The sequence below is a fragment of the Hemibagrus wyckioides genome, linkage group LG01, assembly GCF_019097595.1.
Source record: "Hemibagrus wyckioides isolate EC202008001 linkage group LG01, SWU_Hwy_1.0, whole genome shotgun sequence".
Taxonomy (NCBI): domain Eukaryota; kingdom Metazoa; phylum Chordata; class Actinopteri; order Siluriformes; family Bagridae; genus Hemibagrus; species Hemibagrus wyckioides.
Window position 1 is genome coordinate 31,525,780 of NC_080710.1, and position 15,000 is coordinate 31,540,779.

At 37.6% G+C, this 15,000-nt stretch overlaps 1 protein-coding gene across 1 annotated transcript in view; it reads left to right on the top strand.

Annotated features, from left to right (window-relative positions):
• Nucleotides 1-15,000, top strand: part of LOC131351197 (guanine nucleotide exchange factor VAV3-like) — a 113,640-nt gene that overhangs the window by 19,951 nt on the left and 78,689 nt on the right. The window contains exon 2 of the mRNA XM_058386489.1: nucleotides 9,679-9,795. Within this exon, the coding sequence (XP_058242472.1) occupies nucleotides 9,679-9,795 (117 nt within the window). The remainder of the gene's footprint in view (nucleotides 1-9,678; nucleotides 9,796-15,000) is intronic.

Genomic DNA, 15,000 nt, shown 5'->3' on the forward strand with positions numbered 1-15,000 from the left:
AGATTTAATGCTGAAACGTCATTCAGACAAAGCTCCGCCTACATTTATATAGACGTTTAACAAGAAAGTGTATGTATTTTTTTTAAATGTCAGTTCAATGGATTTTATATATATATATATATATATATATATATATATATATATATGTATATATATGTATATATATGTATATATGTATATATATGTATATATATGTATATATGTATATATATGTATATATGTATATATATGTATATATATATATATATATATATATATTGGAAAAAATTGGAAAAGATTAGACTTTTATTAAGGGCTTTTAATAACGCATTTGCGGATAAGAGGATCAATTTTTCACCCTGCTTGGACTAACATGACAGATCTCAGAGTGTTAATATCGTGTTTGGTGAAGTGGTGGTGATGCTGATGGTCAGGTGGTTTATTTATCTATTACAGACACACAGATGTGAGTTGACGGATTTCTTTTTATTTTATTTTATTATTTTTTTCCTTCCTGTCTTCTTTTTGTGTTTTGGAAAACCCAATTAAAAAAAAAAATTCTTTTCTTCTTTTTTTTTTTTAATTTCTTTTCGTTTCTTTTATTTTTCTTTCATTTCTTCTTCTTCTTCTTCTTCTTCTTCTTCTTCTTCTTCTTTCTAATCTTACATAAATTGTATTTATAACTCTTATTATTTCTTACTAATGTTGTGTTGGCAGCTGTTTTGTTTTGGAAAACCCAATTAAAAAAAAAACTTGACTAGGATTTCTTTTTTTTTTATCTTATCTAAAACGTATTTATAATTTTTATTCATTCTTACTAATGTTGTGTTGGAAGATTTTTACATTCTTATTTGGAAAACCAAATTAAAAAAGTGAGTTGACAAGGATTTTTTTTATTATTTATTTTATTTTATGTTTGTTTTATTTTATTTTTTTGCTTATTTTTTCACTTTCTTTCTTTTTTCTTTTTTAAATTTCATTTCATCTAATTTAAAAATAAATCATTTTTTATTTTTATTTTTTTATTTATACAGAATAAAAAAAAAAACGTTAATTTGTGAAGTAATAAAATGATGAAAAAGCTCCGCCGCAGTCGTCTAGCTATCTCAGTTCGTCCTTGTCGGAGTCGCTCAGTAATCAGCGATGCTCACTTCACCTCCCAGTGGTTTTAATCTCATGGCTGATTTGTGTGTTACAGTAAAAGCACGAGTCTCTGTCAGAGTCTGTAATTTTGTCGGTGCATTTAGTGAATAAATCGATCCTCCTGCTAATGAAATCAGCGTAAAGCGCAGCCGGTTCCTGTCTGAGGTCGTCTGTGTCATTAAGCGCCGTTAAAGTGAAGCTCGTTATCTAACGAGGCTGGAGGCAGAGCGGTTTCTCAGAAACCACAAAATGCTAATGAGCAGACGGAGGAGCGGCGCTGTGGGGTCGAGGGATAACGTCGAGGGATAACGTGATGAAAAATCAATACTGTTACGTTGAAGTGTTAAAACATGAGATACTGAGAGAAATAACCTGGAGGAAAAGAAATCACAGTAAACACAACACAAGGGTCAGCTAGCGCTAAGAATGCTAACAACAAATAACACGATAACGCTCTCTGTATCTGTTTATCCATTAGCGTCTGTAGCTTGAGTTCCGGTTCACGCAGCGTGTTATTGTTGTTCGTATCTCCTGTAGTATTTTCCAGACAATTTAATAACTGCAATTTTTTATTAAAAGAACTAATTTAATTGTTAAATAATTTAGTTCTTTTGCAAAATAAAAACAGACAAGCACTAGTTAAACTTGTAGCAGTCACTAAATCTATCGAGCGGCTTTTTATTTATTTATTTATTTATTTTTACAAAAGTGATGGAGATGGCTGAAGTTTTATGTTCAGTCAGTTAGACAGATCGTCAGACAGACAGGAAGACAGACAGACAGGACTCATCTCAGTCTTGCATGAAAAGCACTTCGTTATCAGGATAGTTTGCGCTAAAGATGCTAACAATTTTTAAACACAAGAGCTTCTAAATCCGTATAACTTTAACAACCTCAGAACTACGAGCCGTGTCATCACCATGAGACTGTATCCAGGACACTTTGCACCATTAGCTTGCTGGCGATCCTCAAAGACTTTATCTCAGTCCAATGTTAAAAAATAGAACAGTGAAGCTAATCATGTGCATCACGTCTTTCCCTTCAGACTCCTGATGCGACAATCCACTAGTATTTAACGCACAATTTCTCCTAATTTCATCTGTTTGTTTTAGTTCCTCTGTTCCACTGTTCCTCTGTTCTACTGTTCTGCAGTTCCTCTGTTCCACTGTTCCTCTGTTCTACTGTTCTACTGTTCTACAGTTCCTCTGTTCCACTGTTTTACTGTTCCTCTGTTATACTGTTATACTGTTCTACAATTCCACTGTTTCTCTGTTCTACAGTTCCTCTGTTCTACTGTTCTACAGTTCCTCTGTGCCACTGTTTCTCTGTTCTACAGTTACTCTGTTCCACTGTTTCACTGTTCTACAGTTACTCTGTTCCTCTGTTCTACTGTTCTACAGTTCCTCTGTTCCACTGTTTCTCTGTTCTACAGTTACTCTGTTCCACTGTTTCACTGTTCTACAGTTACTCTGTTCCTCTGTTCTACTGTTCTACAGTTCCTCTGTTCCACTGTTTCTCTGTTCTACAGTTACTCTGTTCCTCTGTTCTACTGTTCTACAGTTCCTCTGTGCCACTGTTTCTCTGTTCTACAGTTCCTCTGTTCCACTGTTTCTCTGTTCTACAGTTACTCTGTTCCTCTGTTCTACTGTTCTACAGTTCCTCTGTTCCACTGTTTCTCTGTTCTACAGTTACTCTGTTCCTCTGTTTTACTGTTCTACAGTTCCTCTGTGCCACTGTTTCTCTGTTCTACAGTTCCTCTGTGCCACTGTTTCTCTGTTCTACAGTTCCTCTGTTCCTCTGTTCTACAGTTCCTCTGTGCCACTGTTTCTCTGTTCTACAGTTACTCTGTTCCTCTGTTCTACTGTTCTACAGTTCCTCTGTGCCACTGTTTCTCTGTTCTACAGTTACTCTGTTCCTCTGTTCTACAGTTCCTCTGTTCCACTGTTTCTCTGTTCTACAGTTACTCTGTTCCTCTGTTCTACTGTTCTACAGTTCCTCTGTGCAACTGTTTCTCTGTTCTACAGTTACTCTGTTCCTCTGTTCCTCTGTTCTACTGTTCTACAGTTCCTCTGTGCAACTGTTTCTCTGTTCTACAGTTACTCTGTTCCTCTGTTCCTCTGTTCTACTGTTCTACAGTTCCTCTGTGCCACTGTTTCTCTGTTCTACAGTTCCTCTGTTCCACTGTTCCTTTGATCCTCTGTTCCACAGTTCCTCTGTTCCACTGTTCTACTGTTCCACTGATCCTCTGTTCCACTGATCCTCTGTTCCACTGTTCCTCTGTTCCACTGTTCCTCTGTTCCTCTGTTCCACTGTTCCTCTATTCCACTGTTCCTCTATTCCACTGCTCTACTGTTTCACTGTTCCTCTGTTCCAATGTCCTTTGTTCCTCTGTTCTTCTGTTCCACTCTTCCACTGTTCCTCTGTTTTACTGTTCCACTGTTCCTTTGTTCCACTGTTCCTTTGTTCCACTGTTCCACTGTTCCTGTTTTTAGCACAGATCAGCATCAGTAAATGAAAGCTGTTTTGCGTGTCTCAGTAGACGGTGTTGCTGCATGCTGCAGTGTTGCAGCCTCCCTGCAGTGAGATGCGGTCAGCAGCTGTCCAGTGGAAGCGGTGTTTACAGCCTGAGCTGTTGAGTAAGCTGTTTCTCTTTCAGCAGGGAAGGCTTCCAGTTTTCTGCCCAGCTCAGTGACTCGGGGCGAGACATGGCCTCCTGACTCACCTTTTTAAACCCTGCAGGCTTCATGTGCACTCAGAGTGTGGAGGCGGGTTTTAAAGCAGGATTAGAGAGTGTCAGAAGTGAGGGAGAGCAGACGGAAAACTCAGCGTTCCGGAGGAAATGGGACAAAGAGGGAGGAAACTCTTCCTGAGAGGTGAATCCCAGGTGACCGTCAAACTGACTTGGAAAAAGTCGCTAGCCCGTATATCCGATGTTAGCAATACATGCTTTCTAAAACATAGCTAGCTAGCATAGCTACGATGCAGCATGAGTGTTAGCATCTGCTCCTTGTTTAAAATGTGTGGTATGTGGCAGGCGCAGTAACATAGAGGCTCCGCCCACTGTTCCTCTGGTCCACTGTTCTTCTGGTCCACTGTTCCAGTCTGTGTCTCTCTTTCTATCTCTCTCTCTCTCTCTCTCTCTCTCTCTCTGTCTGTGTCTCTCTCTTTTTTCTTTTTCTGTCTGTCTTTCTGTCTGTCTCTTTCTCTTTTTTGGTCTGCCTGTCTTTCTGTCTGTCTCTCTTTCTCTCTCTCTCTCTTTCTCTCTGTTTCTCTCTTTCTGCTCTCTCTCTTTCTTCCTGTCTGTCTGTCTCTCTGTCTCTCTCTCTATGTCTTTTTTTTTCTGTCTCTCTCTCTGTCTCTCTCGCTCTCACTCTCTCTCTCTCTGTCTCTCTCTCTCTGTCTGTTCTCTCTCTTTTGGGGTCTCTCTCCCTCTCTCTCTGTCTCTCTCTCTGTATCTGTCTCTTAGTATCTCTCTCTCTCTCTCTCTCTTGCTCTCTCTCTCTTTCTCTCTCCCTCTCTGCTGAAACTTTATATCATAACTTATACCTTAATTGCATGAGTTTTGATTTCTTCAGAGCTGTGTGTGTGTGTTTCCTCTCTGAGGCGTATGTAATGGAGTTCTATCTATCACTGCACGTGTAAACTCTATGGCTGAGGGAGATTGGTGTCTGCTTCTCAGCTGTTCTTTATTCTCTGGTCATCTGAGATGGGAATTATTATCTGTTTTGCTGAAGGCCAGAAAAACCTCAGAGTGATGAATTGATTGCGGTCACTATGGTAATTTGGAATGTTGCTTTTTATTTATTTTTATTTATTTGTTTGCTGTTATGTAAATCATTGATTCTTGTGTAAGGCTTCTGTTACTAAGACATGGACTAAAGTGTGTGTGTGTGTGTGTGTGTGTGCGCGTGTAAAACTCAGTGAGGACATTTGTGGTTTCCCCTCCGCAATTTTTTTGAAACACATGTTTGTTACCTCTTCCTCTTGCTGTGTGTGTGTGTGTGTGTGTGTGTGTGTGTGTGCTTCCTCCTGATACACTGCAGGACGTCTCTGAGGGGCGTGTGTGTGATTCGCTCGGACGATAACGAGGAGGAAACCAAATAAACGAACATAAACACTGCGGGCATTTATATCTGTCTTATCTGTGAATTTGTTGGAACCAAAGACCCTGTCAAGGCTTCCGAGGAGCTCTCTGTGTGTGTGTGTGTGTGTGTGTGTGTGTGCGTGGGAGAGAGAGAGAGAGAGAGAGAGAGAGAGAGAGACGGACATTTAGATAATTCAGTTCTTTAATGGTTCTTGTTGATTCCCCAAAGCGGTTGCATGTTTTTATTTATTTATTTATTTATTGATTGATTTATTTATTGATTTATTTATTCATCTATACACTAAAATAACTAAAAGCTACAAATCCAAAATTTTGCCATATTGTTTTACAGAATTTAGGGCTGTATGGTCAGTTTTATTTATTTATTTATTTACTTGTTTACTTAGTTACTTATTTGTTTGTCTATACACTACAATTACTAAATGCTACAAATCCAAAATTCTGCCATATTGTTTTATAGAATTTCAGGCTGTAAGGTCAAGTTTTTTATCTTTTAAATTTTTATTTATTTATTTATTTATTTATTTATTTATTTATTTATTTATTTGCCTATACACTAAAATAACTAAAAGCTCCACATTTTTTTATATTTTTATATTTCAATAGATTATTGACTCCAGAACCATATACGTGAATGGAACTATCTATGTGTGTGTGTGTGTGTGTGTGTGCGCGCTTGTGTGTGTGTGTTACAGAGAGACTCTGTGAGATATTAATTGTGAGAGGAAGCACTGTAATTGAGTTTTTCTAATTGATGTAGTCTGTAATCTAGATTTGAACCCGTTACCCATGACGCACTGCTGCAAATGAACCTCACCGCAGACTCTCTGTTAGATTGCTGGCTAATGCAGTGTGTGAGCTGTGAGCTTGGGGAACATTCCGGAGAATTCCGCTTGAACTTCACTCTTTTCTGTCAGAGGTGAAGCCGATTGACTCTTCCGGTGCATTATGGGTAAAACGCAGACAGTTGCTTGTTCTCTACCGAATAAGTGTTAAAATATGGTGAATTGTGACAGCGGGCTGCAAGTGTTGTAAGATTTGGGGCATAGGCTGAGTTTCACACAGACAGAGAAAAGAAAAAAACCACTTCCTGTCATGTTACCCAAGATAGACACAAGAGTGAAGCTCAGAAGCACACAGGAAGCTGGCAGGCAACTTGAGTGGGCAGATGAGCTACAATAAATAATGACAGCTAGAAATAGAACAAAAGTAATCAATAACAATAATAATAATAATAATAATAATAATAATAATAATAATAATAATAATAATAATAAGGTTCAAAAATGAACTTAAGCTCAAAGGTAAAAAACTTTATCTTTATCACACTCCAGCAGAACATTTAATAAATTCCACAGTTTTATAAATTCATGATCATTTGTTTGGAGTCCCAGGTATCTTCAGTGCAGGAAAAAAGCCTAAAAACTGACTTTAAAAAAAGAAAGACAAAAGAAATCCATTTCTTTTCTTTTCTTTTCTTTCTCTTTCTTTCTTTTATATTTATTTATTTCCATTTCTTGAATAATTTTTTTTATACACAAAGATGAACCAGGTCTCATGAGAACGCTCGTCGTCTTCTCTTCTGCAGTTTCCTTTCTATCTTTAATTTTTTAAAATTTTTTGTTTGTTGGTTAGCAGTTTTTAACCAAAAAGAAAAGCAAAGAATTAACAAAATAAACCTTACTAAAAGGATACAGTAAATACAAAAGCAATAAACAAACAAATAAGAATTAAAAAACAGAAAATAAAGAAAGAATAGGAAAAAGTGTGAGAAGGTTTTTTTTAAGAATTTGTTTTTATTTCTTTCTTATTTGCTGTTGCACGATTTTTTTTTAAATTTTTTTTTTGTGTGTGCTTTTTCTCTTTCCTGTAATTCACTTCATTAAAATAAACTCTCCTGGAGCTTCAGATCCTCAGATACTCTAAGAGAACTGTGTGTGTGTGTGTGTGTGTGTGTGTAGAGGAAGAGAGAGAGCATTAAACACTAACCCATTTAGATTCTTATCAGCAGACACACATTTCCTGATTTTTATCTCTCCCTCAGAAGCAGCACTGAATAACTTGTTTATATTTGTGTTTATTTGTGTTTATTTGTGTTTATTTGTGTTTATTTGTGTTTGTATTTCTAAACGGTTTCCCTGACGGTTCCAGCAAGGCGGCGGAGTCTGGAACTCTGGAAGTGAGGCGGGGCTTCTCTGGGGAGGAGGAGTAGGTTCAAAGTGTAAGAGGATAGGGTTCTGAGTGAAGGTGGAGTAGGTTCTCTGTATAGGAGTGAGTTCAAAGTGGAAGAGACGTGGGTTCTAATTGAAGGAGGAGTGGGTTCTAATTGAAGGAGGAGTGGGTTCTAATTGAAGGAGGAGTGGGTTCTAAGTGAAGTTGGTCCTTACTGAAGGAGGAGAGGATTATCAGTAAAGGAGGAGTGGGTTCTAAGTGAAGAAGGAGAGGGTTCTCAGTGAAAGAGGAATGGGTTCTTACTGAAGAAGTGGTCTTTTAGTGAAACATTTTTTCCCTGGATGAAGGTGTGGGCTTTTTGAGGAGGCGTGGCCAATCTGGGAAATGAATTTTTCTATGCAGTAGATGTGGTCTTTCCTTCAGCAGGAGGTGTCTTCATAAAAGAGGTGTGGTCTCAGTGAGGATAAAGGGGTGTGGCCACTCAGTGAACTAGGTGTGGTCTCTTTATAATAATACAGAGCAGTGTGTTTAATAGGAGACTTATAAATGTATGTAATTAATCTCATCGTCTTATTAATATTAAGCCTCACCAACGAGTTATAGCTAATGCTTTTGGCCACGCCCCTTATTTTAGTGTGTCTCTAACACACACACACACACACACTCACTTACACTGTATTCACTTAACCACTTCTCTCCTCTTGCTGCCTCAGCGTCTGTCTTCTCACACACACACACACACACACACACACATGCACACATTTTGTTTCTAGTGCAAACTAACTGTTGATCGCTGATTGTCTTCAGCCAAGTGACTACGTGCCAGGAAATACAGTTAGGGATGAGCTAATGTCTGGCTGTGTGAGTGTGTGTGTGTGTGTGTGAGTGTGTGTGAGTGTGTGTGTGTGTGTGCGAGAGAAAATAAAATTATGTGCCAAATCACCATATTACTGTACTCAATAGTGCTCCATTGAAAGAAAGTACATCCTTTATTTTGGAGTTGATGTAAAATGGAGCGATGACGCAGATCCGGTAATCGGGAACAGATCCGGCTGATTCCAGCACAAAACACTGGATTGGATATCAGAAAGATCTGATCCTGAGATAAACGAAAAAGTTTGGAATTTGTAAGGTTTATTTTTTTTTAACTGGAACTGTTTACATATAAAGTATTTATTTTTATGAATATGAAGTATTTATTTATTTTGGTTAGGATTGATTTGATTAAGTTTAAACTTTAAAGTGTTTTATTTGCAGTCTTTTTTTGCTGCTGTTTTGTTCACATTGTGTTTGTATCTGTGTAAAGTGCTTTAATTAAAAAACAATTTAAAGCTTTAAAGTAGCTTATAAAGTAAACAATATGAGATGCGTATCGATGTTGGTGTGATTCTCGATGTTTCAGTTTCAGTATTAGTGTTGGCATTGAAAAAGATTCAGATTCAGGTTCAGATTTAAATTCAGGTTCAGGTTCAGATTTACATTCAGATCAAGATTTAGATTTAGGTCCAGGTTCAGGTTCATATTAAGGCTCAGATTCAGGTTCTGATTCAGGTTCTGATTCAGATTCAGGTTCTGATCCAGTTTTAGGTTCTGATTCAGATTCAGATATAGGTTCTGGTTCAGATTTAGATTCATATTCAGGTTTTGATTCTGATTCTGATTCAAATTCAGATTCAGGTTCTGATTTAGATTCAGGTTCTGATTTAGATTCTGATTCTGATACTGAAACATTGAGTATTGTTTACTTTATTAAATTGAAGCACTTCACAGTTAAACTCCTGCACACAGAAATCACTTGCACTGTAAACAGATTTAATATAATAAAGTGTCACGGTTGTAACGGACTTCAACTCCGGACTTCAGTGTGTTTCAGAAGGATTTCTGTTTATCTCTAAACTGCTAGGGCCGATATATTCATAGAAAAGATCCAAACAAAGAAAACATCTTTTTTCCCACACAAATATTTGTATCTTCAAAGTAAATGTTGATCTCAAACCCATTTCTGCTCTCTGAGATGTTCTCCAAGTGCTTGTTCATCTAAAAAGCAGCTCAGATTTCATCTTCACCCAGTAACATTCTGTGTAAGGTTCTCCAACAGAGGGAAAAACACACGACTAAAACACACTGGAAGCCAACAGACTCGTTTTAGATCAGACTCACAGACACAACATCATTCAGTCATTTACACAAGTATAAAGTATTAATATGAATTCATTTACATTTGGATTTTCTGTAAATGGAAAAGAAAAGTAAACAGCGTTCTTGTGGTCTGTGTGCAGTTCCTGTGCCTGAAGAACATCAGGACGTTCCTGACCGCGTGCTGCGAGGTGTTCGCTATGAAGAAGAGCGAGCTTTTCGAGGCTTTCGACCTGTTCGACGTGCGCGACTTCGGCAAGGTAGGCCACCTTTCACTTTCTTTGAAAAGCGCGTGAAAAGGGAAGTGAAATCCCAAACCAAAGCCACGTGTCGAGTCAACGCTCTGTCCTGACCTCCTGCTTTTCCTCTTTAGATTTTATTTCATTAGCATCACAGAAATACCTCCTGTCCTTCACTTTATTGATTAGCTCCGAATGTAGCTCAGGTTTATATCTATATACCATACTGACACGCCGGGTGTTCTCGTTTCCATAGCAACATCCTCTTCACAGGGACGTGTATGGCTGACTCTGTGGTTTCCGTGTAAAGCTGTGTGTTTATTTATTTTATAGAGGTAATGACTCTTTATAGCAGCTATAACACAAGCAAGAACAGGAACTAACCGGTTTCACAGACGCTCCTCTACACGATGTGTAACTATAAAGGAATAAAAACTACGATGTGTCGCTCTGGAAGCGCTGGAAACTTTTAAGAGGAGTGAAATAGTGGCTGGAGATGTGCTGTTACTGGAAATAGTGGTTCTGCTACACCGTAGCCCTCTAGCATTGATTGTTTTCCTTTAACGGTGTGACATTGTGTGATTTATTCCAGTGATTATTACTGTATGTCAGTTTAAAGGAGCAGTTTGTGATTTCTCAGTTTGTGACTTTAAAGGAGCAGTTTGTGATTTCTCAGTTTGTGACTTTAAAGGAGCAGTTTGTGATTTCTCAGTTTGTGACTTTAAAGGAGCAGTTTGTGATTTCTCAGTTTGTGACTTTAAAGGAGCAGTTTGTGATTTCTCATTTTGTGACTTTAAAGGAGCAGTTTGTGATTTCTCATTTTGTGACTTTAAAGGAGCAGTTTGTGATTTCTCAGTTTGTGACTTTAAAGGAGCAGTTTGTGATTTCTCAGTTTGTGACTTTAAAGGAGCAGTTTGTGATTTCTCATTTTGTGACTTTAAAGGAGCAGTTTGTGATTTCTCATTTTGTGACTTTAAAGGAGCAGTTTGTGATTTCTCAGTTTGTGACTTTAAAGGAGCAGTTTGTGATTTCTCATTTTGTGACTTTAAAGGAGCAGTTTGTGATTTCTCAGTTTGTGACTTTAAAGGAGCAGTTTGTGATTTCTCATTTTGTGACTTTAAAGGAGCAGTTTGTGATTTCTCAGTTTGTGACTTTAAAGGAGCAGTTTGTGATTTCTCATTTTGTGACTTTAAAGGAGCAGTTTGTGATTTCTCAGTTTGTGACTTTAAAGGAGCAGTTTGTGATTTCTCATTTTGTGACTTTAAAGGAGCAGTTTGTGATTTCTCATTTTGTGACTTTAAAGGAGCAGTTTGTGATTTCTCATTTTGTGACTTTAAAGGAGCAGTTTGTGATTTCTCATTTTGTGACTTTAAAGGAGCAGTTTGTGATTTCTCAGTTTGTGACTTTAAAGGAGCAGTTTGTGATTTCTCATTTTGTGACTTTAAAGGAGCAGTTTGTGATTTCTCAGTTTGTGTCTATCTTTCTCTCTCTCTTTGCTTCTCTCTGTCTGACTCTCTCCCCCGACTCTCTCTCTCTCTCTGTCTCTTTCTTTCTTTCTTTCTTTCTTTCTTTCTTTCTTTCTTTCTTTCTTTCTTTCTTTCTTTCTTTCTTTCTTTCTTTCTTTCTTTCTTTCTTTCTTTCTTTCTTTCTTTCTTTCTTTCTCTCTCTCTCTCTCTCTCTCTCTGTCTCTGTCTCTCTTTCTCTTCCCCTCTCTCTCTCTCTCTCTCTCTCTCTCTGAACCCCCCCCCCCTCTGTCTGGAATAACGAGATGTAAAAGCCCATTAAAATCATGGCCTCTTCGGAGAACTCGCTTCATTTAACGAGTGGAAACTCCCGCACCACTCTGGCCTCATTTCACACTGTCAGGGTTTGGCTAAGTTCAACTCTGTCACCACACACACACACACACACACACACACACACACACACACACAGTGCAGAGTAAGCAGTATTTCTTCCTGACTGAGCAAAAATTACTCATCTGTCTCGATAATTGCTCAGGAGCGATAGGAGCGAGGTCTTTGAGGAATTTTGGACATATGAGGAGACGAGAATCCCAAAAAATCCTTAAAATCAATCAATTAATAATCCGCCCACTTTTCCTTGGCTTCTGCCCACAGTGCCAATGGTTTGTGCTTTTGTGTGAGTTTGGGGTGCCAAAACTTTTTCACAGGCAAGAATTTTCATCATTTATATCACACAGCTCCACAGTTTTGTGCTCTGGGATCACAGTTTATGTTTTTTGTCGTGGTCGTGGTGGATTCAGGACTCTATCCTGGGATAGTTCGGAATTCATCTCTGTGTGAGAGATTCCGATCCTCTACGATAGAACGGAATTCATCCGTTTGTCACAGGACACACACACACACACACACACACATACACAACACACATACACACACACACACACACACACATACACAACACATACACACACACTTATTCACACTTGTACAGCATCACCAATCCAACGTCTAACGTGTTTTGGGGAAGTGGGATGAAACCCGGAAAACCCGAAGTAATCCCACAGGGACTTGAGGAGAACATGTGGAACTCCACACAGACAATAACCTAATTCCGGGATCGAACCGGAGACTCACTGATTATCATAATATTCATTTAAAGGAGCAGTTCAGTAGACTTCAGTTAATACAATAACACTGCAACTCTAAAGAAAGATGTCTGTTTCACTGATTTGTCTGCTTTTAAGGCTATAAGCTCCACCCACTTCATAACTATGACATCATAAATCCCTAAAAAGTTTGTTTTGTGATATATATGTCAGTTTATCTGTTGTTTTTATTTTGAAAGCTGACAAATCACACTGACCGGAGTGGAATGGATCCATATTGCATAGTTTTAAACCCATTTTTTTCTTAAAAAAAGTTTATTTTTTATCTCAAGTCATCTCGCGTTCATGAAATTGTACCTGCTCACTTCCGGTCACTATTCGGAAACTAATTACCAAAAGGTTTATTATGTTTAAAATGTTTATAATTGTTAAATATATGTTAGAATTCAGAACAAAAATAATGGTATATATATATATATATATATATACCATTATGTAACGACATTTAAAAAAATGTTAAAAATAAAAAATAAAATAAAATAAAAATTATATTTTATCACAACACACTGTCCTGTTGAAGCCTTTAAGAAAATAAGATAATATTTCTGTCTAAAAATTTTTTATTGTGAAATGAAATTCCAGACATTAATATTAATATAAATATTATAAATATATTGTAAAAACATATGCATATTTGATTACATAAAGTTTGCATCATTCAAAGTTTATTTTTATCTGATAGAAAAATATTTATTTTATATAGAATATTTAAATATAATATTTAAATATCTATCTATCTATCTATCTATCTATCTATCTATCTATGTATTTTAATATCACATTAGTGCAATTTGCTTCATCAGTTCACTTTTAAGGAGATGCTGAGATAGGCGGTGCTGATTTCAGGGCCGTAAAAAAAAAGAAGCTTACATAGAATCCTGTAAAATGAAGCAGAGAGACAGTTCTATCACCCGACACATGAGCCGTCACAGATTGTTTGTTATTTAAAAAAACTCCTTTATAATGACTGGAATTTAAAGTGTTCCTGAAGATCACAGAGCGCCGCTTTAATATCGATGCCTCATTAACACACACGGAGATTAAAGGCTTCCCAGCAGGCGGCTGTAAGAGCCGAGAGAGAAAAGGACTGATCATTAAGGAGAAAAAGAGACTTTAATCTGAGAACATGCTGAGATAAGTTCCCACTGTAATCCAACACATCTGACTGTGATTAGTCTCATCATGTGGGTTAGATTAAGATGGGGATTAATCACTGCAGGGCGAGACAGCTCCAGGAGCTACACAGACTCCAGTCATGGTTTATGTCTGGTTCAGGGTTCTTCCTGACACCTTCTAAGATTTTCAGAGAAATGTAGAGACGTTCTAGGACATTCTAGAGATGTTCAGAGACCTTGCTTGATTTTTAGAAACCTTCTGGAAGGTTCTGAGATGTTCTGAGGCTGTCAGTGTTGTTCAGAGATCTTCAGAGATATTAAGAGATTTCCAGAGACCTTGAAATAGACAGTTCATGGCTTTCTGGGATGTTCTGAGATGGTTAGAGGTGGTCAGAAATGTTCTAAGATGTTCTGAGAAGTTTTGAGATGGTCAAAGATGTTCAGAGATGTTCTGAGATGCTATGAGATGTTCAAGAGATGTTCTGAAATGATCAGAGATGTTCTGAAATGTTCAGAGATGATCAGAGATGATCAGAGATGTTCAGAGGTGGTCATAAATATTCTGAGGTGTTCTGAGATGTTCTGAGATGTTTAGAGATGTTCAGAAATGTTCAAGACATGTTCAGAGATGTTCAGGCACCTTCAAAGTCATTTAGAGGCATTCTGAGACATTCAGAGACGTTCTGAGATGTTCAAGAGATGTTCAGAGATGTTCAGTTATGTTCTGAGATGTTCAAGAGATGTTCAGTTATGTTTTGAGATGTTCAGAGATGTTCTGAGATGTTCAGAGATATTCAGAAACCTTCAAAGATTTTATGAGTCATTTAGAGGCATTCTGAGACCTTCTGAGACCTTCTGAGATGTTCTGAGATGTTCTGAGATGTTCAAGAGATGTTCAGAGATGTTCAGTTATGTTCTGAGATGTTCAGTGATGTTCTGAGATGTTCAAGAGATGTTCAGAGATGTTCAGTTATGTTCTGAGATGTTCAGAGATATTCAGAAACCTTCAAAGATTTTATGAGTCATTTAGAGGCATTCAGAGACATTCAGAGATGTTCTGCGATGTTCTGCGATGTTTGGTGTTTGCATGAAATGTTCAGAAGAAGCTGGTGTTTTATAAAAATGAAGAATAGGTCATAAAATAAATGTAGTGCTATTTCTGTCCAATATAAATAGCTGTGAAATAAACTAAGGAAAGAAATAGAGAATAGAGAAATTGTGTTTTGGAGTGTGGTATAATTTTGCTCTGGTAAGAAAAAGAGGTACTTGCACAATCTGACCTCTGCAGCTAGCCTAGTTAACCTTTGACCTCAGAACCATGCGACCTGATTGTGTTCCTGATGTCAGTTCATTTTCTGGGGTAGAAGAAACGTCCTATATCCAGGTGAAGAAGGTTGGGTGGGTGGATTTTTTTTTGGGGGGGGGGTACTTATGCTCACTGAACAGATTAGAGTAGTAAAGCGGTAGTCAGACCAACAG